At 38.1% G+C, this 22,939-nt stretch overlaps 1 protein-coding gene across 6 annotated transcripts in view; it reads left to right on the plus strand.

Annotated features, from left to right (window-relative positions):
* Positions 1–22,939, plus strand: part of CPED1 (cadherin like and PC-esterase domain containing 1) — a 287,821-nt gene that overhangs the window by 59,430 nt on the left and 205,452 nt on the right. For all 6 annotated transcript variants that reach the window (XM_053926522.2, XM_053926526.2, XM_053926527.2 and 3 more), the window contains 2 exons: positions 4,860–4,966; positions 10,844–10,919. In XM_053926522.2, the coding sequence (XP_053782497.1) occupies positions 4,860–4,966; positions 10,844–10,919 (183 nt within the window). The remainder of the gene's footprint in view (positions 1–4,859; positions 4,967–10,843; positions 10,920–22,939) is intronic.

The following is a 22,939-nucleotide window of genomic DNA, read 5'->3' on the forward strand; positions in this document are numbered from 1 at the left end:
AACCGCCTGTAGATTTTTTCATGTTTTTTTGTAATTTTGAGATGGAGAATGAAACATCTACATCCTGTTTTTCTAGAACAATGTCCCATGACCTCTCCATTTAAGGGTTTGACTAACTCAGTCGGGGGTGGGGTGGGGGGGGGGCTAGTCCTGCTCTGGTTTCTTTGGAAATGAAACTCGTTTAACCATCAAAAAAATCAAAGCAACATTTAGAGATTTCTTTTCAAAAGTAGGTAGAGGCCAGGTTAATATGTATAGTTTCTGAGTACTTGTGCAGTTGAATACTGCCTCTTTTACATATGAAAATTTTACTTCAATTACCAATGGTATTACTAATAATGTTTTTGCAGCGTGCCATTGCTGGGTGAGGGTTCGTAATACCTGAGCTATCCCTGTTACAGTATTTTTTTTTCTCCAAGGTCCCAAAGAAAATAGATGCATGGGGCAGTAGTTAGAAAAATACCGAAGCTAAATAATTTCTTTTTGTCTCAGTCTCCTGTCTCATAAAGTATACATAATTGTTTCTACCCCACAGTGTTGTTGGAAGTTCTGTATAAGTTAATATATAAGGCACCAAAAGCTAAGTTTCTCTGTTGCCTCCTTGTTTTTTGAAGAGATAATGATGTCATGGTATCAAAAATGGCCCCTAGAACTAGACTTCCTATAATCAAATTCTCTTCCCACCTCTAACTAGTTAATTTAACCTTTCTGGTCTGCTTTGCCTGTTTTTCCCAAAGCCACATTTGACTTCTCAGCTCTTACACTCCGATGTCAACCTTCTGGGGGCAGAAGAACCACACCAAGTAAGATGAACTCCAAGAATGTTTGCCCCAATGCCTAGAAAAAGCCTGGCATAGGCCATTTATAACTGTTGCTACAGGCTGAGGCAGGCTGTATATGGAAAAGAGTCCAAGAACAGAGTGTGAGTAAGAAAATGATGAGAGCTGACCAATCTTAGAGTAGGACTGGGGCCACTTTAGCAAATCCAACCAGAGAAAAAGACTTAAGTGAAAAAGATGGTCACAGGCCACTCTTGCCTTTGTAGGCTCCTGAGAGAATGATAACTCTTAAGAGGTCACATGTCAGTCCTTTCTAACTTCAATATAGCCAATGAAATGTCTTTTGAGTTGAGGGGACCTTATTCAACATTATGGGAGAGTATGGCCAAGTCTGGAAATCAAAGGGTAAACTCACACATCCTTTTAAGACCAACTGACCAAATATCAATTTGCCTGAAGTCATCAAAATCAATTTATATAATGACGAGTGTAAATTCATTAAAAGCTAAAACATGGAGCATCAACTTGCTGAATGAGCAATTGGTGGGACACTGACACATGGGTGTTTTACATCAGGTCTAGTACTGTTTTCTGCTGCTAGAGACAGAGCCCACCAGGCAGCACTGGGACCAGGCAGGACCAGTATGGTAAACAGGAGAGCATGTGGGAAGCTGTACTTAGCTCTAGTTAGTGGCTGCCATGTAGGGCATGGACCGAGTATTATTAGAGCATCCCAGTTTTCAAATGAAGGCTGAAATTGGGAGTTTTATGTGAATTGTGCTGATATTTGCATTTTGACTAACACTTGAATCTAAAACAAAACCAAAACTAACACTGTGCAGGCCAAACACACCCCCCACATGGGCTTGACTCTCCCTGAGCACCCATAGTCCACAGTTTTGCTGTGCACACTGGGCATGTGCGGATCCAGTCTCCTGCTGCCAGCTCCGTGAGCATGCCCCAAAGCTCCACATGTCCATTCATTTGTAATTTTGCTGAGGCAAAAATTTGTATCCCAAATGCTCCAAGGTTGACTTCTGAATGTGATTTACTTAGCTAGTACTTTGCTTTCCGCCCAGTTTCTATAATTCCATGTGGCTTTGGGGGTTTGAAAAATCAAGTTTGAATACCCAATATCACTTATGAAACAAAGCTTTTACTCTCAAAAAGGGCTGTGGGAGTTGGGAAAGGTAGTTGACTTCTAATGTTGGAGAAAGAAATGAAAAGAAAGTGAAAAGGACTACTAAATGTTTAACCTTTAACTGGAAAATAGTTTGAGGTGGAATTTGATGAAGGTAACAATAAGAATTTTGAGTGGAAACAATCAGCATTTTTTCAGACCATGGTAGCAAAAATTAGATAAGAAGTAAATATAAAGAGATGGCTTGAAAATTTCAGTTTTACTTTATTTCATTTTAAAGGGAAATTTATGTACTATAAAGTATTTTTACACTGTTAATTTAGAATACTAAATATTAATTAAATAGTTTTGAGAGATGATGGGTAACCCACATGAATGTCAAAAACTGTGATGCTTTGTAAGTTATCCTAAATTCTTTTTCATGTTTACATCCCTCAGATAGATTGCTGAAGGCAGTGACTGCATTCTTTCTTTCTTTTTTTTTTGCTATTTACTTTCATATTTCTAGTACAGTGTTCTGCTTATTGGAAGTTCTTGATAAATTGGGTGCTTTTAATTATTTAAAGGTATCTTTCAGTTTTAAACATTTATGGCTTTTTTTTTTCTACCAAATCCAGACATTGTATGTATGCCCTGGGTAGTGAAGGAGGCCATGCCTCAGTCTTGGAGGAACATAAAAAATGTACTCCACTTTTAATACATGAACAATACAGTTTATAATTTGAAATCCTCTGTTTGTATGTCCTTATCTTTTTAAAAAAATTATTGTTTATTCTATTATGGTTGTTTCATTTTTTCCCTTTTGCCCCTCTCCACCCAGCCCACCCTTCTTGCCCATAGTCAATCCCCTCTCTGTTGTCCATGAATCATTCATACATGTTCTTTGACTAGTCCCTTCCCCTTCTTTCCACCACAATCCCCCTCTCTTCTCCCCTCCTATAGCCATCAGTCTGTTTCATGTTTCCATGTCTCTAGTTCTATTTTTCTCATTAGTATACTTTGCTCATTAGATTCCAGTTATAAATGAGGCCATATAATATTTGTTTTTCACTGATTGGCTTATTTCACTTAGCATAATAATCACCAGTTCCATCCATGCTGGAACTTGCAAAAGGTAGGACTTCCTTCTTTCTTTCTGCTGTGTAGTATTCCATTGTGTAAATGTACCACCTTATGTTCTTAAAATATTTAGTTGAGTAAATTATGACAGGATGTTTCTTCTAGGGTTGTAGTGTTTCCTGGGGTAGAAATAAAATAATATTGAGTGAAATTGTCTTTACGGTTTTCCCCTTGAATCTGTATCATGAGGTTTTGGCTAAAAACGTGAGGTGCACATTTAAAATAAAGTATTGGAATCATCAGAGTATTTGGATTGGATTAATGGAATCTCTGATTTCCTTCAAAGTAAGGGTGTGTGGAACAATTAGATGGAGAGATTTCTCCTACCCCCAAATCACCTGCACCGTTTCTCCTTGTCCCTTTGAACTATTGTATGATCTTTCAGCATGTTGGGATACACAGGAAACAGAGAAGCTCTAGGACAAGAGCTCAGGTGTTAACTGGAGTTCAGTTGCCTGGATCCTTTTGTTTGGCAGAGAGGTTTCTCTTCTAGCAACAGAACAATGACAAACAGAGGAACCAATAGCCCAGACAGCACAGAGCTTGTCAGATTATAAAAGACTTGATTAGGGAAGAGTGAAATTTCATTCCTAATTGTCACATTTCACTTTTCCTTATTAATCTTTTTTTCTATAAATCCCTTCTTTAAAAATGTTAGGCTCTCAAGTGAGAAATTCTTCTGGGAAAATTTTAAAAGATAACATTTGGAGATATTGGTTATTTCTACCTTTTAGAGACCACTAATACCTAATGTGGGAGATGACTTGGAAGGTCTGGTGTAAATAGTGACTTAAAGGAACATTATCTCATGAGTAGTCAACAAAAGACCATGTGTACAGAAATTACTTAATTTTTTATACTGTATTTCTGTCCAAAATAGGGAATTTTCCCAAGTAATATCAATTCTTTTATACACAACTTTTTTGGTTATTTTTGAGATACATATTTGTATGTCCTCTCTGAAGTAATATGTCTACCACCCTGTCATGGGCAACTTATTCATTCATTCACTTGACAAATATTTTTAAAGTACCAATTTTATGCAAGGAATGTCGATAAAATTTATATAAATCAAAGAGAATAAGTGAAATATATGCAAATGTTAATTTTTAAGTGTTCAATTATTATACAAGAATGTACTTTCCTGAGATTATTTTGGCAAGTTACTAAGATTTGTTGGCAAAGAGTTTTGTCCTTGGTGAAATAATTGAAATATTATTTTCATTGGTCCATGTTATACTCTGTATTTTGAACTAACTGTGTGCTGTGTATAACTAGACCCACAAATTCCTTTTGGACAAAATCTGTCTTGTAAATTTTTCATTGAATTTTATTTTCTGCCTACTGCAATTTTTATTTGTAAGAATCTTACAAAAGTATTTTGATGTTTGAGATCTATGAAAAATAAAGGTGCTGCTGAAGCCCAGAACAAAAAATTCAGTGTTTTGACTTCTTATCATTGTTTTGTTTTGTAACTATCTCCAATCTTACAAGCTTTATAATCGTCTTTCCTCTCAATCTCCAAATAAGACTACAAATTTATAAAGTTAGTTATTTAAATATTCCAATTATAATTTTTAAAGGAATTTTATGATATTGCTTCAGATAATTCAAATTTCCCTATGATATAATACTAAATATAAAAATGCCAAATTAGAAAAGTTGAATTTTAGTTATTTTGGATATAGACTTTTAAGTATATTTAAAATCATTGTTGCTTGTGTTGTAGGATTGAAGTAATTACATTCTTTAACCTGAATAAGTAAATACTGTCTTTAAAAAATCTGATATTTTTTTTTTCAATGCTCTTTTGCTAATAGGTGAGTTGGGCTCTTGGGATCTGCTCATTTGCCTGTCTTCTAGGAAAGCCGGTGGAAAACCCTGCATATCCAAGGAAGACATGTGCCAGTTAGGTTTACATCAAAAGGTAAAAATTTTTTTTCAAATGTGCACAGATTACACCAGCCCTATAGATATTACTGCCAGTATTTCTTATTCCATAATATAAAAAAAGAGTCTCAAAAATTAGATTCATTGTATATTTGGAGAAATTTCTATGGCCATGACTTACACACTTTACCATAAAAAGTTTACCACTTTTTGTTTGACAGAATCCCCCTTAACTTCAGCTACTATCATTAAAGACCCAGTTTTATCTAGTAAGACCCAAACTTGATTGGGAAATCTGTAGTCAATGGATAGTTGCTTACCTTGACCACGTGCTCATCCAAAGTAGTAAAATCTTCATTTTCTAGATCACTGTTTTTTCTTTTTCAAAGTTAAAATGGTATCCTGAGATATAATAAAATTTATATAATTTCTTAATAACTTTAAAAATTGGCATCCAATATTACTGTCTACTTTGTGTGAATTTTTATAAATGCTTTTAGAAAAGTTTAAAAATTATCAAATACCTTTAATGTGCTAGTCTCTGTGCTAGAAAATTTGCATATGCTCTATTTCAGTACCTATAACAAGTCTGAGAAAAGTGTCAAAACCAATAGCTATTTTTTAGTGGTATTAACAAAATATATTGTAGCAACCACAGGCACTTGGTATTTCTGCAACTGACAGTCTTGGTAACTCCTTCCTCAATCTAACTCTTTACTCACTTGGCCTTTGGGCTGAGCACATTGTTTTGGTTCTTATACATCTTTGGTCATTTCTTCTCTCCCTTTGTTTTTTTTTTTCAATAGCCACCTTTTCCCTGCTTATTCTTAAATGCCTGTGTTTCCTAATGCCACTCCTAAAGTTTCAACCACCATTTGCAGTTAGTGATTCCCGAAGCTACATCTAAAGTTCACAGCACTTTCCCAGGCTTTGGGCTTGCATGTATATCCCCAGGCCTGCTGATCATCTTCCCTGTATGTCTCACAGACACCTCAAACTCAACATGGAGAAAAATAGCCCATTGTTTTCTCTGGTAAATATGCTCCTGTCTTGCATTTAGAAGCTTTGCGAACTTCTGTTCTATTGGTCATAAGCATGATCAATTCCCTGTCACTTCCTAGGTTAGAAATCTGGCCTTCACCCTCGAGCCTTTCTCCTTTGTCATCTGCGTTCCATCAATCACCAATACTAAGGAATCTCAATATTTCTCAATTATTTTCCTACTCAATATTTCTCAAATATTTGTACTTACTACCTTTACGTTTTCTGAAGCTAGTCCGGGCCACAGTTGTCACAGTGAAAAACATAAAGTCTACAATAGTTTCTGTGTTTACCAATCCGCCTCCCAGCAGGAAAAAAATGTCATATTCCAAAGGATATAACTAAAGAGAAACTAATGAAGGAGCTACTTATAGGGGTTTTGACAGGATGAGAAAAACAAACAAACAAACAAAAAGATTAGAGACTCAAAGAAACCAGCAACATCATAACTTTTTACCCACCTCTGGTCTGAAGAAGGTACGCAGAAGGAATGGGGTAGTGCATCCTAATGAGAGCTGGAGCTGAGAGAGGTCTGCGGAGGAGCTATAAGAGAGGAGCTATAAATGTAGGAAAGTTAGCCATTGCCAAATCATAATCCTACAGAGAGGAAGCCAGGAGATAAGTATCCAGCCTCTCCCCACTCCCACTGTTTTATCTCTTGCCAAGGCCTCCCGGTGGTACCAGGCACCATTTGAAGAACTTACATATTTATTTGTGTCCTAATTGAGGAGACTAAAGTGCATAGAGGTTAAAAAAATCACCTAAGGCCTCGCAGCTAATAAATGAAACAATGAGGATTCAGTCTGACTTCGAATTCTGTTTTCATAACCATATCACTATAGAACCTTTCTACATAAATATTTAGCCAGTGCACTTACAGCCTATACTAATGAATATTCTTAAAGAATACATAAATTCTAAATGATACTTATTCGCTATTACTTTGGAACATAAATAATTTGAAGCTTCTTGGGCTATGACTTATTTATGCAAACATATCAAAACAGGTTGCTTCAAATTTGTTGAGGATGTTGTAGGATTGTCAATGACTGTAGAATGAGCAAAGAAAGGGCACCTATTCAAATCAAAATTACTAATCATGTCGGAGCTTTGGAATTTAAGTGCTTTATGAAAGTGATCTTTGGATCTGTTGTAGAAAATGAATGGTCAGGAGTCTCTCTAGCCAGGACGAGGGTGACATAAACTTAAAGCTGTGTTGGTCCATGTGATGCTGAAAGTGAAGTGAGGTCCACTACTTGGGGTAGCACTTAATTTAGCAACTGGGGCTGTATCTCACCTCCTCACTAGAGCAGATGGTTCTAGTGTTTCCAGAGCAGAGGGATTGATTTCTAGCTCTAAGTGTTTGTAGGAGTAGCAGCCCCTAAAGCCAGGGTGCTGTTTTTAGTACTCGGAGCACTGAGAACTATTGAAATGGCTCCTCTTTGAACGCACGCAAGGCCATTTTCAGGTGAACTTGATGGAATGATGATTGTACGTTAGAGACATGGGGGATGAATTAGTTGTTTCTCTTATTGTCATGAATTCCTTCTTATGGATGATAATGAACAGCTGTCAGAGACCCTATTTTTGAGAAAATGGAAGATATGAGGTCTGTGCACATCTAATGAAGAAAAAGAGCAGTCCTAAGATACAATGTGAAGTGCGCGCCACTCTCGATGTTCACAAGTGACTAAAAACACTATTTTTACTTGGGTGTCGTCTCTTCTCTTTAAAAAAATATTTATTTTTAGAGAGAGGGGAAGGAGGGAGAAAGAGTGGGAGAGAAACATATGTGAGAGAGAAACATCGATTGGCCAGAACAACCCCACAACCCAGGCATGTGTGCTGACCAGGAATCAAACCAGTGACCTTCTGCTTTGCGGGAATGACGCCCAGCCAACTGAGCCACACTGGTTAAGGCTTCTTAGGTGTTTTCTTAAACTTTATAAATAGTCTAAATTTAAATGTCTATTCTCCTTAATGAATTACTGTAGTTTTAGTTTGTTTTATTTTTAAATACTTTCTCAATGTTTATCATTAATATTGTACTGTTGCTGTTATTCAAGTTCTCAAAATAAGAATTATTTTTTACTTTTGCTTCTAACAGTATGTAATGAAAATACTTTAGGTGCAGATTATCACAGATTAGGATTTTAGAAATTACGCTGGTATTGAAATCTTTTCAAATGCACATTTCCTTTCTCCTAGTTTGACCTCAGAAATATACCAGGCTCAAATGTCATTATCATTTTTATATTTATTCTAATCCTTTCAAAGATATGAAAGATCTCTGTGCCTTCTGCTCAGTTTTGCTGTGAATCTCAACTACCCCCACAAATACAGCCTGATAAAAAATGTTTACTGCATTGTGCAGCTGGAGAAGCTCATCATATAAAAGTCAGCTAAACCAAGTAAAAACTTCTTCCATGTTCCACTTGATAATGATGCAAATCTGATCAATTTTACGATGTACATAAAAATAAGAATACAAAGTACTAAGATACAGAAGAGCACTATTAGGCTTAACAATTAAAAAATTAAAGTATGTATAATATAGTTGATTTGCCACAGCTGTACGACCCGTAGCCCTTGCATGTGTTTATATCTTTGTGCTGAGTCATTCCGTTTAACTGCTTAGTGTGGAGCTAAGTTCCAGAGTAGGATGGAAATGATGTTTCTGGTGCCATGTGTCACCATCTGCTGCAACTCTGTGATTTCCAAAGATACGCTTTGGAGGAAAGAGCACGGGCAGAGGTCTTTGGTGGGGGATGGGAAAACAGAAGGCGGAAGGGGAAGAGCAGTTGCTTCCCTTGGTTTGGCTCTAGTGTTTTGAAGCAGGTCCTTTGTTGACCTTGAGTCAGTTCATTCTTCTGCCCCAAGGTCCCAAGAGAAAAGTCATCTCTGATGAGACACAGCAGCCTACCCTTCTATGGGAAACCTGTACACGTTGTGCAGTGTGTGAAGCATCTACACAGATTTTCCTGGCTCATTAGTTCAGTTTTTGTTACCCATGTTGCCAGGAATCTTCTCTTCCTGTTAGTTTGTAGCAGACGCTGGGACCTGGGACGCTCTAAGCATTTGCAGTGACAACACGTTTGCTCTGAGCCTTTCAAGGAGTGGGAGAGGGTTTTACACTGGACCTGAGCCAGTGCTCAGTCTTTAACGTCACTTACCCAATGCTGGTTCTCTTTCTGGGTCCTTCTACTATTAAAGATTCTATTTAGTCAATAGCAACTGCGTCATTTTGCCTGATGTGGGGGAAAATGGTTTAAGTTTATTGACTTTTGAAGCTTTTTACACCTAAATGATTCTTTGTCTGTTAACTTAAGAAAAAAAATTCAAACTTTTGTTATGAGTTACCTGTATATTTGCAGTGCTCTGTCCTTGACCTCTACCCTGTGCTAGTGTTACAGAAAAGAGCCTGTTGTAGGGGGCCCAGCTACCATTACCAAAACAAGCCCCCCTCCCCAATAGTACAGTCTTTCTGTACTATTGTTCGTCTTGCCTACCACCCTTAGGAATTGTGGCTTTCAATGCAAGAGTTTGGTAAAAAGGAAAGGAACTATTTATTCAAAAGTTATACAGGTTTAGAGTAATGGTGGAATGTTGCCATTAAAATCCCCAAATCCTTTTAAAACACCCACAAACACAGAAACACAGTCCTGTCTTTCCCCCTTTGCCCAACCATGCCAGTCAGGGGTACCACACCTCAGGAAAAAGAAATAGAAGTCCCATAGCTCGGCTAGACTCCCAGTTCCTCCCTGTAATCCATGCTCAGCTGAGCAGGTCTCCCTCAGTTCCCAGCACCATCAACTGCTATGAAAATATTTTGAATTGATAAAATCTTAGAGCAGAACTGGAACTTAAAGACCAAAGGCTCTATCTGCTTTATTTTGCAAACTGAAAAAGTGAGAGAGGCCACGGGATGTGCTTAAGGTTACCATGCTGTTAAGGGCGAGAAATGGGACCACAACACGGTTCTGGTTCCCTTGAGTTTCACCAACTGAAACTGAGTTCTTTTTATCTAATCAAGCCAGCAGGACACTGTAGAGAATGTACAGTATTTTTTTAGTTTAGAGTGAATTAATTTGAGAGTAATAACTGTTCAAAAATAACTCTGGTACTCAAATTTACATTGATCCCTTTTTGTTGGTTTTAACAAGGCTTTACCATGTCTGGAGTTTATTTTTGAGATTTTGTTGACAATAGCTAGTTAACCAATCTGTAAATTCATAAGAGGAGAGAATTGCCTTGTTTGTATCTTTATAAGTTAAAGTATATACATATATATATGGATTTGTGATAACATTTATGAGGCTTTTTAAGAACAAATTTTTGTTAAAATAGTGTTTCCTGATGACCGGGATTTACATTTGGAAGCAATAATGGCCTTCAATATGAAATGAAAACTATCATGAAGTTTTGAAATAGGTTTAGCACTGAATTTCCAGTAAATGTCTGTGATTCACATCACTGGGTGCCTTTGGAACTTTGGACTTTAGTTGACTTTGAGCTATGTTTAGTGCTATTTTTTGCCAAAGCTAAATTTGAAACTATGAAGTTACTTGTGTTACTCTGTTTGCCATAAGAACATAGTGTCTCCTTTTATTTCTAGCAAATACGGCTTTGAAATATAGAAAGGTTTTCCAGAAGTATTCCCAAATATTTCTGAAGATTTCTAAAAGAAAGGCTTTGATTTTATGTTACCAAAGAAACCACTTTATTATCCTGGATCTAAATGTTGACTTGCAGATATTTGAGAGTAGGGTGTGGTTGTGTATCACATCTGTATACCTTCACACCTGTGTTTCCTTTGCTTTGATTTTAGCATTTGTAAGTGCCCAACTGACTAGAATTTTTTCATTCCTTTCAGGTAAACATATTACCAGAAATACAGTATCAGCTTTGCAGAAAGGAAGGATTATGTCAAATAATTACAAGATTTCCAGGTAATCTTTTGTTTGCTTCTTCATGCATAAATGTGTGAGATATGTAGGCTTCTGTAGAGATACCCTCTAGCGATACCCTCCTGTCAGATACCCTCTGACAGATGAGATCTCAGGTCTGCATATTGAGCTCCTTTGTCTTCCAATTCCACTATCACAAATCCTCCAGCATCCACAAAGTTTTGCCAATGGGGGGAGCTTGATAATAAGAAATATGAGTGCAACATTAATATTCTTTCTTTTAGTTTTGCTTTCCATCTTTCTAGATAAATATGCATTTTCTTTCTATATGTTTGTCTTTAATACCCTTCTGCTTTTTATTATAGTACTTCTTAATTAAAGAAAACTTGACATTTAAAAAAATATTTTTCTTCATGATTAAGTGATTCTGATCCTAAGAAAGGTTTCTTCTTTCTAAAAATCCTTTCATTTTGTCTGTGTTTTTAAGACAGGGTACTGAATTAGTAAATTTTGTGTCTTGACAACATCAGAAGTTTGGGATAAAAATTACCATCTTATTTTCTCATAGATTCCCCAAGAGGAAAAAAAAATAACATCAGATGTTATGAGTCTTCATAGATGATACTGTAGCCTATTTTAAAACTTATCAGTGTAAGGGTTCTTCAGATTTCTTGTTTAAAATCCATTTAATGTTTAATAAGTATGCCCTTAGGAAGTTTTTTACTATATAATTAAAATTTAGATCCACATAGCTTTAATTATTTCAAAATTTAATTAGTGTCCAAATGGAACCAGAAAACTAATATCTTAACCCATCAACTTTCCCATGAGGTTTCTGCTCTCACACCACATACTAACAACATTGGTTATGTTCCATTATGAAGACTACAGTTTTCTTACTGTTATTTACCAAGGATTGAAATAACTTAAAATGAATTAGCAATTAAACTTTTTTTTCTAAGACTTTATTTACTTATTTTAGACAGAGGGGAAGGGAGCAAAAAAGAGAGGGACAGAAACATCAATGTGTGGTTGCCTCTCGAGCGCCCCCCACTGGGGACCTGACCTGGCCCACAACCCAGGCCTGTGCCCTGACTGGCAATCGAACCGGTGACCCTTTGGTTCTCAGGCCAGCGCTCAATCCACTGAGCCACACCAGCCAGGGCATCAATTAAACTTTTGATTTAAGATACCTGTCTAATAAATGATAACTGTATAAACTTGGTTCAGTAGTTACTATTTTACTTCACAATTGTACCTGACTCTATAATCTTTAAATTCTTTGGGTTTTGTAAATGACAGCTGGGTAGTTATTTTATTAAAAAAAGAGTCATGTTGCTGTGAGGAGCAAGTAAAATAATTACTTTCATTAATACACTTCTAATAAGTACCTGGAAATACAGTTAAGGCAATTTGAAAATAACGTTTACATTTTAAGTTTTTCTGTTGTTGCCATTTACATTTCAAAATGGTTGACTCAGGACATTAAGCTTATTTGGCATTAGAATTAGAATAGAGTCACAGGAATGAACGCCCGTTTTTAGTGAGAAATGGACTGCCACTTTATAAGTTTATAGTTTATATTTTGCTTCCATAGAACTAAGAAGCTTTTTTTGTTTCCTTTTGCTTTAAGCACTTTTTATTCCTCAGAACATCTGTACGTTCTACGTAAATGTCCTCTCTCCATTCTGTTAGTGTGTTATTTTTTTTTTATTTCTGTGACTAACAAGATATTTTTATGGACTATATAGTCTTTTAAGTGGAATTATTTCTCCTGTCCTATTTTCTTAGCTGTGTAGCTTTATTTTTATTTATTTTTTAAATATATTTATTGATTATGCTATTACAGTTGTCCCATTTCCCACCCCCCTCACTCTACTCCATCCTGCCCACCCCCTCCCTCCCAAATTCCCCCCCTATAGTTCATGTCCATGGGTCATACTTATAAGTTCTTTGGCTTCTACATTTCCTACACTATTCTTACCCTCCCCCTGTCTATTTTCCACCTATCATCTATGCTACTTATTCTCTGTACCTTTCCCCCCCCTCCCCCTCCCACTCCCCTATTGACAACCCTCCATGTGATCTCCATCTCTATGGTTCTCTTCCTGTTCTAGTTGTTTGCCTAGTTTGCTCTTGTTTTTGTTGTAGGTGCGGTCGTTAATAACTGTGAGTTTGCTGTGATTTTTACTGTTCACATTTTTTATCTTCTTTTTCTTAGATAAGTCCCTTTAACATTTCATATAATAAGGGCTTGGTGATGATGAACTTCTTTAACTTGACCTTCTCTGAGAAGCACTTTACCTTCCCTTCCATTTTAAATGATAGCTTTGCTGGTTACAGTAATCTTGGATGTAAGTCCTTGCCTTTCATGACTTGGAATACTTCTTGCCAGCCCCTTCTTGCCTGTAAGGTCTCTTTGGAGAAATCAGCTGACAGTCTTATGGGAAGTCCTTTGTAGGTAACTGTGTTCTTTTCTCTTGCTGCTTCTAAGATTCTCTCCTTCTGTTTCATCTTGGGTAATGTAATGATGATGTGCCTTAGTGTGTTCCTCCTGGGGTCCAGCTTCTATGGGACTCTCTGAGCTTCCTGGACTTCCTGGAAGTCTATTTCCTTCTCCAGATTGGGGACATTTTCCTTCATTATTTGTTCAAATAAGTTTTCAATTTTTTGTTATTCCTCTTCTCCTTCTAGCACCCCTATAATTCTGATGTTGGAACGTTTCAAGATGTCCTGGAGGTTCCTAAGCCTCTCCTCATTTTTCCGAATTCTTGTTTCTTCATTCTTTTTTGGTTGAATGTTTCTTTCTTCCTTCTGGTCCACACCGTTGATTTGAGTCCCAGTTTCCCTCACATCACTATTGGTTCCCTGTACGTTTTCCTTTGTTTCTCTTAGCATAGGCTTCATTTTTTCATCTGGTTTTTGAACAAATTCAACCAATTCTGTGAGTGTCTTGATAACCAGTGTTTTGAACTGTGCATCCGATAGGTTGGCTATCTCTTCCTCTCTTAGTTGTATTTTTTTCTGGGGCTTTGAAGTGTTCTGTCATTTGGGCCTTTTTTTTTTTTTTTTGTCTTGGCGCATCTGTTCCTTAAAGGGGTGGAGCCTTAGGTGTTCCCAGGGTGGGGCGGAGTAATGCTGGTCGCAGTGCTGTACATGGGGCAGGGGCCCAGAGGGAGCAATGGCGCCCACTCCATTCTCCACCGGACCTCAATCTTTCACTCCGCTACCCACACTCAAACTGGGCCCCTCTGGTGCTGGTTCCCGAGTGGGTGGGCTTGTGCACACTCTAGGCCCCTGTGGGCCTCTCCAACGACCTCTCCCGTGCGGCTTGGAGTTTCTCCTGATGCTGCCCCAACCCCCACGGGAGTTTTCAATCAGAGGTCTGAGGCTTTATTTCCCCGTGCTGGAGCCGTGGGTTGCTCAGTCTGCTTTGCTCCCCACCGTTTGTCTGGTTTATCTGTGCTCGAATGTGGGGCCATGGGGTGCTACCCGCCGCTCTGCCTGACCCACTCTCCACCACTCTGAGTCCGGCCCTCTTGGTTTATCTGCGCGAATGTGGGGTCGCAGGGTCTGCCAGTGGTCAGACTGCCTGCCCCGTTCGTCCCACACTCCGCCAGTCTGGGTCCCGCCATGGCCACGCGAGTCCTCTCCACTCCGGCTGCCCATCTCCGCCCCTCCTACCAGTCTGGATGAATGTTTATTTTTTCTTTCCTTGGTGTCAGACCCCCTTGCCGTTGGATTTTCTGTCAGTTCTGGTTGTGCAAGGAGGCGCAGTGTGTCTACCTATGCCGCCATCTTGGTTCTCCAGCTGTGTAGCTTTAAAAGAATATATCTAGTGCATTATTTTATGATTCAAATCTTATAAACCATAGCTTTTTGTGGTAGGCCTTTTCTGTGACTATATAATAATATAATATAAATTCAGCATTTATAAGATTAGGAGCATTTTATGTGTTGTGAATACTGAATATTTAATATTAAGTACATATTAGGTTGCAGCATGTCACTACCTAAACAATAGTACTATTAAAACCTAAGAGAGTAAAACTAAACACAATACTATATAATTTAACCATTTTATAAAACCAAAATGGCCCATGCCATTTTAAACTGTGTTTTATTTGGAGGTAGGTAAAACACAAATTTGAAACCAGAGATTTTAGTTCTACCACCTATTAGCTATGTGACTTAACTTAAAGGTGCTGCTGTTGTTGTTTTTTTTTAAATCTGTAATGTGAGGATAATGAGACCATTTCATCAATTAAATTTAAAAAACAAAGTATATATTATGTGTGTGTGTAATTTGATTGGATATTATAATATATAATATAATGTAATATAGTATATATTATAGTTAATACATAACGGTATTAACTGGATCACGCTAGATTTGAAAAACCAAGGAAAAGGCCTCTCATTAGGTGTTTTTTACATAATTGATTGTCCCTAAAATTCTATGTTTCTGTCAAAAAGTGTGAATAGCATGAGATTTCTTCCTACTTCCCAGCCCACAAGTCAGCCTGCCACAGCTTCATGGATGCTGGCAGGGGACGTGAGACTCTGAGACTCCGGGGTCAGAGACAAATGATTCTATTATTTACAGCAATAGCTGCAGTCAGGCTCTCAGCATTTGCACCAGTTCACTGCATCCCAGTCCCCAGAGGGCTATGTGAAGAGCATAAATGACACTTGTACACTTAGTGGTTTGTAGTTCAAGAGAGGAACTCCTACCTTAGGGACTTTGACTGTTTCATACTAAGCAGTGAACATGTCTGCCCTTTGCCCCAGAGGGAGACATTATTTTTGTTCTATTGGACAACATCTACTCTTTGCTCTGGAGTCAGACACCACCTCTATATTTCAATGCTATCTGCTATATAAATATCTTTGGAAAGATAGTTCGGAACAAAGATTGCCAGCGCCTCTGTTTGCACAACGTGCAGGAATGTAAAAGGTACGTGAAGAAGTGACTCAATGGTTTTAGAGATTACCTGACAATTTCCATCTCTGAAATGTCATGTGTGATGCTGAGCAAGATTTAAAGCCTATCTGGGCTTCAGTTTCCTAATCTATAAAAACAATGATGTTTGGCAAGGATCAATAGTGCTAAGATTCCCTGCTTCCACTGTGCCTTCTGCCCGTACAGACATGTTGTCTCAGGTTTTATCTGAAACAGTAAATAAAGACAGGGATGCTAAGAAAGGATGGGTGATCGTACCGGTAAACGTGCTGGGACCCTGCTAGAGCAGCAGGAGAGAGTTGGGCCAGATGCGGAGGAGTGCTTGAAGACAGCAAGTAAGACTAAGAGTCTGTTCCATTCTAAAGCTAAACAGTTTACCTGCCATTAGACTTGTGACTCACATTGAGAGTCACAAATTCATGGAATTTTTACTGGCTATCTTCTCACTTAATGCTTTGCTTAAAAAATAAGTTTTAAAATTTTTAGATGGCTCAAACTTGTTGCTGTTGATTTTTTTACTTTTTATTAAGTTTGTGTTTTTGATAAAAAAGGATTTCTTTTCCATATTTGAAATATAAGTCCAAACAAAACATCAGAGAATTATTTTATTTGGGTTTTGAGTTGTTGTTTTTGTTCTTTTTTATGTAGTAATACCATCCAAGAAGTCAGGGTTAGGAATGAGCCAAATTTATGGCTATTACTCATTCTTTCCAGTAATATTATCTTAGCTGTGAACAGTGGCTTTCATGTAAAGTTTGAAGTGTACCCAAATTTGTACACAAAGATAGCATTTTGAACATTTTAGGATAAGTGTCATTATTTTTTAGTAACATGCAAGTTAAAACAATAAATAAAATTTAATACCTTTTGTTGTACCTAAACAAGACTGGACTTTAAAAAATTGTGGATATTTACTACCAAATATAAAACATATCTTAATAACATAATGGAAATTATTTTTTTAAGATTTTATTTATGTATTTTTAGAGAGGGGGAGGGAGAGACACATCAATGTGTGGTTGCCTCTCACACACCCCCCACTGGGGACCTGACCCGCAACCCAGTCACGTTGCCCTGATTGGCAATTGAACCAGCAACCCTTTGCTTTACTGGCTGGCACTCAATCCACTGAACCACATCAGCCAGTTCTATAATTAGTTTTTAAACATTGACCAATAATAGTTACTTATCTCACATGGCACCGATGATGGTTTTGAATATTTTAGGTTTAAAAATTCCTATTTGTCATATGATACCAGTACAATATTGTCAGGGAATTAGGTAGTCTACCTTGACTTTAAACAAAGCCAGGTAGCTCAGGTGGTTAGAGCATCGTCCTGATACACCAAGGTGTGGGTTTGATATCCCGTCAGGTCACATATAAGAAGCAACAAATGAATGCATGAATAAGTGGAACAACAAACTGATGTTTCTCTCTCTTTCTCTCTCTCGATAACATCAATTAAAAAAAAAGTTAAAACATAAATAAAGCAACATGGTTTTGGCCGGCTAGCTCAGTTGGTTAGAGCATTGTCCTGATACAGCAGGGTTGCGGGTTTGGGGTCAGGGCACATATAAGAAGCAACCAATGACTGCATATAAGTAGAACAAGTAATTGATGTCTCTTTATCTCTCTCTTGCTCTTGCTCCTCCTTCCTCTCTCTTTAAAATCAATAAATAAAAAAATAAACAAAGCAACATGGAAATTGTCATTGCTTAATACCATTTGAAGATTTTTATTGCTTTCATTTCATTTTTCCCCTCTTCTGTAACTCGGAGGAAAGTTTTTCTTCAAACAAGAAATGCCGTGACTGGTGTGACTTAGTTGGTTTCGTGTCATCCCACAAAGTGAAAGGTCCCCTGGTCACGGCACATGCCTGGGTTGCGTTTTGGTTCCAGGTCAGGGTGTGTATGAGAAGCAACCAATTGATACTCCCTTCTCATACCAATGCTTCTCTCCCTCTTTTTCTCCCTCCCTTTCCTTCTCTAAAAGTGAATCAATAAAATCTTTAAAAAAAGAGTACAAAAAATGAGACATTCCCAGTATTAAAGAAGATTGGGAACTTATCTTTTTGAGGCAATTAGTCAAACTTTCAGGGGAGGCCAGTTTGCTTATTCTCTGTCCTCTCAAATGTCGCCCCCATCTCTGCATGCTCTTTGAGGTTCCTATCTTTCCAAAGTCTCCCACCTCTTTCACACATGACTATACCTTTATGCAAAACATTCTTTTCCCCAAGCAAAACTTTCATCTCTTTAGTATGACTGATTCCAGCTAGCTGGTAGTAAAAAGCACGCTGATGGAACTAATGCAGGCTAAATTACACACTTAGCCCAGGCATAAGCCTCTTAGATACATTTGCATTTTTATAAAAGAATCTTACAAATCCAATGAATTTCTAATTAGTAGAATTTCTGGAAGTACATTCAAATTCCCATTCAGTTCATCAGCAAACCCAAAGCTTACCTTACTTATCTACTTCTCTCCATCTCTACCATGACCAGCCTAATCCAAGTTAGCATTCTCTGCTATCCTCCCCTCTTCCCTTCGTGTTCTTGAAAACTACAGTCCTTTACTGAGACTGCATCCAAAGTGATCTTTCCTCTATCCCCTTCATAAAGAAAACAAGTTTATTAGGCTCACTCCCAGCAGTCTGTTTAGGGACTAAACCAGTGGGGCCCAGGTAACAAGTTGTCTGATGCTCTGACTTGATTCAGGGATAGATTTTGATAGTTCTAGTTGATAGGCGTAAGTGAGTAACGCAAGTGGCAAGCTGTTATTCCAGGAACTGGAATGCATGACGTACATGACTCCAGAAGGTCGACAAGCAATTCAAACCTTGTGCCCCAGGGCGCCAGCAAGCCATGGAGATGGAAATGGCATCAGAGCCATTGTGTTCCAGGGAGGGAATGTCTGTGACAGATAAAGACTTGTTGATCAGAAGTTAAAGAAATACTAGGAAAATCACCACTGGACTGCAACTCTTATCTGAATAACTTTTTTTCCAAACCCCTTACCTCCTTCTCCTTATAAAAAGGTTGGCTTGAGATGAGATGTTAACATGGTTTTTAGGGTGCATAACCCACTTCTCAGATCGCTGGCATCTGAATAAAGCACACATAAAGATTCAACCCTTGTCTCCGCTTATTGGTTCTGGTAGCACAAATGCTGACTTTCCTGGTTTCAATTTTATCTACAACAGATGTCACCCATCCAAACATTTACAGGGGCCTGGCACATGAAATAAAAAACTCATAACAAATTGAGAAGTTTGAAAGGCTCTATAACCTGCACATTTTCAGTATCTGTCCTCAAAATGTAGACTCTTTAATGTAGCTCATTTGGGGTTTTTTTGTAAAGTATATTTTATTGGTTATGTTATTACAGTTATCTCATTTTTTTCTCCCCTTTACCCACCTCTGTCCAGCACCCCCACTCTCTCCAGCATCCCCTGCCCCTTAGTTCATCATGTCCATTGGTCGTACATATAAGTTCTTTGGCTTCTCCATGTCCTATATGATTCTTAACCTCTTCCTGTCTATTTTGTGCCTACCATTTATGTTTCTTATTCCCTGTACCTTTTCCCCCCATTCTCCCCTTCCACCTTTCCACTGATAACTCTCTATGTGATCTCCCTTTCTGTGATTCTATTCCTGTTTTAGTTGTTGGCTTAGTTTTAGTTTTTGTTTTTTTTTAGGTTCAGTTGTTGATAGTTGTGAGTTTGTTGTCATTTTATTGTTCATAGTTTTGATCTTCTTTTTCTTAGATAAGTCCTTTTAACATTTCATATACGGGCTTGGTGATGATGAACTCTTTTAACTTGACCTTACCTGGGAAGCACTTTATCTGCCCTTCCATTCTAAATGAAAGCTTTGCTGGATACAGTAATCTTGGATGTAAGTCCTTGCCTTTTATGACTTGGAATACTTCTTTCCAGCCCCTTCTTGCCTGTAATGTTTCTTTTGAGAAATCAGCTGATAGTCTTATGGGAAATCCTTTGTGATAACTCTTTGCTTTTCTCTTGCTGCTTTCAAGATTCTCTCCTTCTCTTTAATCTCGGGTAATTATTTATGATGTGCCTTGGGGTATTTCTTCTTGGATCCAACTTCCTTGGGACTCTGAGCATCCTGGACTTGCATGTCTAGTTCCTTCTCCAGATTGGGGAAGTTTTCCTTCATTATTTGTTCAAATAAGTTTTCAATTTCTTGCTCTTCCTCTTCTCCTTCTGGCATCCCTATGATTTGGATGTTGGAATGTTTAAAGTTGTCCCAGAGATTCCTCAGCTTCTCCTCATTTTTTTGAAATTTTATTTCTTCATACTGTTCTGGTTGGATGTTTATTTCTTCCTGTTGTTCCAAATCGTTGATTTGAGTCCTGGTTTCCTTCCCCTCACTGTTGGTTCCCTGTATATTTTCCTTTATTTCACTTTTTATAGCCTTTATTTCTTCATTTATTTTGCAACCATACTCAATTTCTGGGAACATCCTGATTACCAGTGTTTTGAACTGTACATTGGATATGTTGGCTATCTCCTCGTAGCTTAGTTCTTTTTCTGGAGTTTTGATCTGTTCTTTCATTTGAGCCATATTTCTTTGTCTCAATACACCTGTTATGCTTAAGGGGTGGAGCCTTAGGTATTCATCAAGGCAGGGCAACCCACTTTGATGTATTGTGGTGCTGTCTGTGGGGGAGGCGTCAGAGGGGACAATGCTTGCTAGCTTACTTGGCTCTAGCCCCACTTTCCGTCACTTCCCTCACTTCCCACAAGTGGATTGTGCCCTTTCAGGTGCTGATTCCCCAGGTGGGTGGGTTTGTGTATGTTCTAGGATCCCATGGGCCTCTGCAATGGACTGTCCTGTGAGACTTCGAGTTTCTCCCAAAACCGCAATCTCCACAGATTTTGACATTCAGAAGTTTTGAGGCTTTAGTTTTCTGCACTGGAACCCTGGGTTGTGTGGTTTGTCTCTCTCCCCAGTTGCTCCTCCTGGCTTATCCACATGTGAATGTGAGATATGCCAGTCCACAAGGCATTGCCTCACTCATCTGGTCCACCAGCCTCCGCCTTGCTGTGCATCCTTTCCGTGCCGGCTGCCCATCTCCACCCCTTCCACCAGTCTGGAAGAATATTTCTTCTTTAACTCTTGGTTATTGGACTTCCATACAGTTCAATTTTATGACAGTTCTGGTTGTTTTTCATTTTTTAATTGGTTGTTATCCTTTTTTTGGATGTGCAAGGAAGTGAAGCACATCTACTTACTCCTCCATCTTGGCTGGATTTCCCCATTTGGTTTTAAGAAAAGGGGTTGAAGACACAGGAAAATGCAAGCTGTTACCACGTGGCATCACCCAGATATAACTCAGCAATGTTAAAATATCAGAAACTTAAAGTTCTCTCATGTCTCTCTTCCCTGTTATATTGTTTCCTGTAACTGAATTTTACAGATCCTACCTCCTTATCCCCATACTTCTCTATGTTCCCTCTTTTAGCAGATCTTTGCATTTCCCTAAACCCTTGGTCACTCTAGCTTTGATTTTCTTCACAGAACAATAAGTTTGTTAACGTCTGAGAACAATGAAGCTGTGTTTTCTGCTAAAACTTTAGTCTCTGGATTTGGGAGGCATTGTCAACATCTCTTCACTACTCCTTCTTACTATTATCTACCAACATCTTGATTATTCATCATATTATTTAACCTTATTCTCACCTGAGTTAACTTCTTCCTCTCTACTACAAATCTGCCATTATTCTTAGCAAAATGATGTTTGCACAGATGACCCTTACACCGTCCTAACCTCACAGCTTTTTCATCTCATCAAATCCATGATCTTTACTTCTAATCCCACTTCATAGCCTTGCTCAGAAACGTGCATCATGGAAAACTACTCCATCTGTGAAAGCTTAAAGTAATTCACCACTTTATAATCACAGCCTTTCTGGCTTTTTTATTTATCCAGTGTTACTGAGTCTTGGATCTCGAATGACACTTCTGATACTCTTAAGTCTGCTACTTTCTCCAAGTCTGTCAGCCATTTTTGGTCATAACTTCTTTTCTACCAAGCCTGGACCCCTTAGTCTGCCCCTTGAAGTATTTCCATACAAGCGCCTCCAACATGTGTATTTTTCTTCTACACCACATCCTGCAATCTCATTTCACTGCTCCACACCACAAACACTGGAGAAAATCACAGGAGCTGGCGTTCACTTCCAAGGATTTTTTTTTTTACTTGCTAAAATGGAAAGAGTCAAACTATTCCTACAATAAACTATACTGCCAACAACACAACTGGCCAGTGGCACCTGAAGCAACCTCTCCTAATTTTTCTCTAAAATACTTATGAAAATACATAAAAAATTTAAGAACTACTCCTAGCACTCACATTATAGAAGAATATAAGAGGAATTTTCATGCACTCGAAGGCTCATAGATTCAGACTTTTGTGATTCTAAGTAAATTGTAGTTCTTGAGGCTTTGTTCAGTTCATAAAAGGTAGAGAAGAACCTCTCTTCCATGGTTAGGATGTATTTCACAAGAAAAGCCAGCAGAGTGTGCTAATGGTTTGGTTGTGGTTGGTAAAAAAAAAAATGTCTTCTGACACTTTAGCCAGCCATTGGTGAGTTGGGGTAGGTAAGTTAGAGACCAGGAAATGGAACTTAATCTGCCATTCAACTATAGGTCTCAGAAAAGTCAAGTGATGGGCCAAAGATACCTCCCCCGACCCAAACTGAGCATATTGTTCTAAAAATGAAGATAATATGAAAAAGAAAATAAATATCCTGAATTCACCAGCCCAGAGATAATTAGTAGGAACATTTGTGTAGTTTGTTTTGAAAATCTAAACTATTAGTACTCAGGTGTGTCTTCCAAGTAAAGTCTACCTGATTTGGTGAGCTAGATTTATACTTCGTTCCTATTGAACCTTGTGAAAGCCTCCATTATAGCCATCACATTATCTCTCAGTTGTATTTGCATGTGTTTGTCTCCCCCCAGGGACTAAGACTTCCTTATTTTTCACTTCTCAAGCTCAGTGCATGGTCTTAGTTCCTGCCGTATAATAGTCACTCTCATATTTCTAAATGAAAGACTCGAGAAGACACTTCTG

Source organism: Desmodus rotundus, chromosome 6, assembly GCF_022682495.2.
Source record: "Desmodus rotundus isolate HL8 chromosome 6, HLdesRot8A.1, whole genome shotgun sequence".
Classification (NCBI taxonomy): Eukaryota; Metazoa; Chordata; class Mammalia; order Chiroptera; family Phyllostomidae; genus Desmodus; species Desmodus rotundus.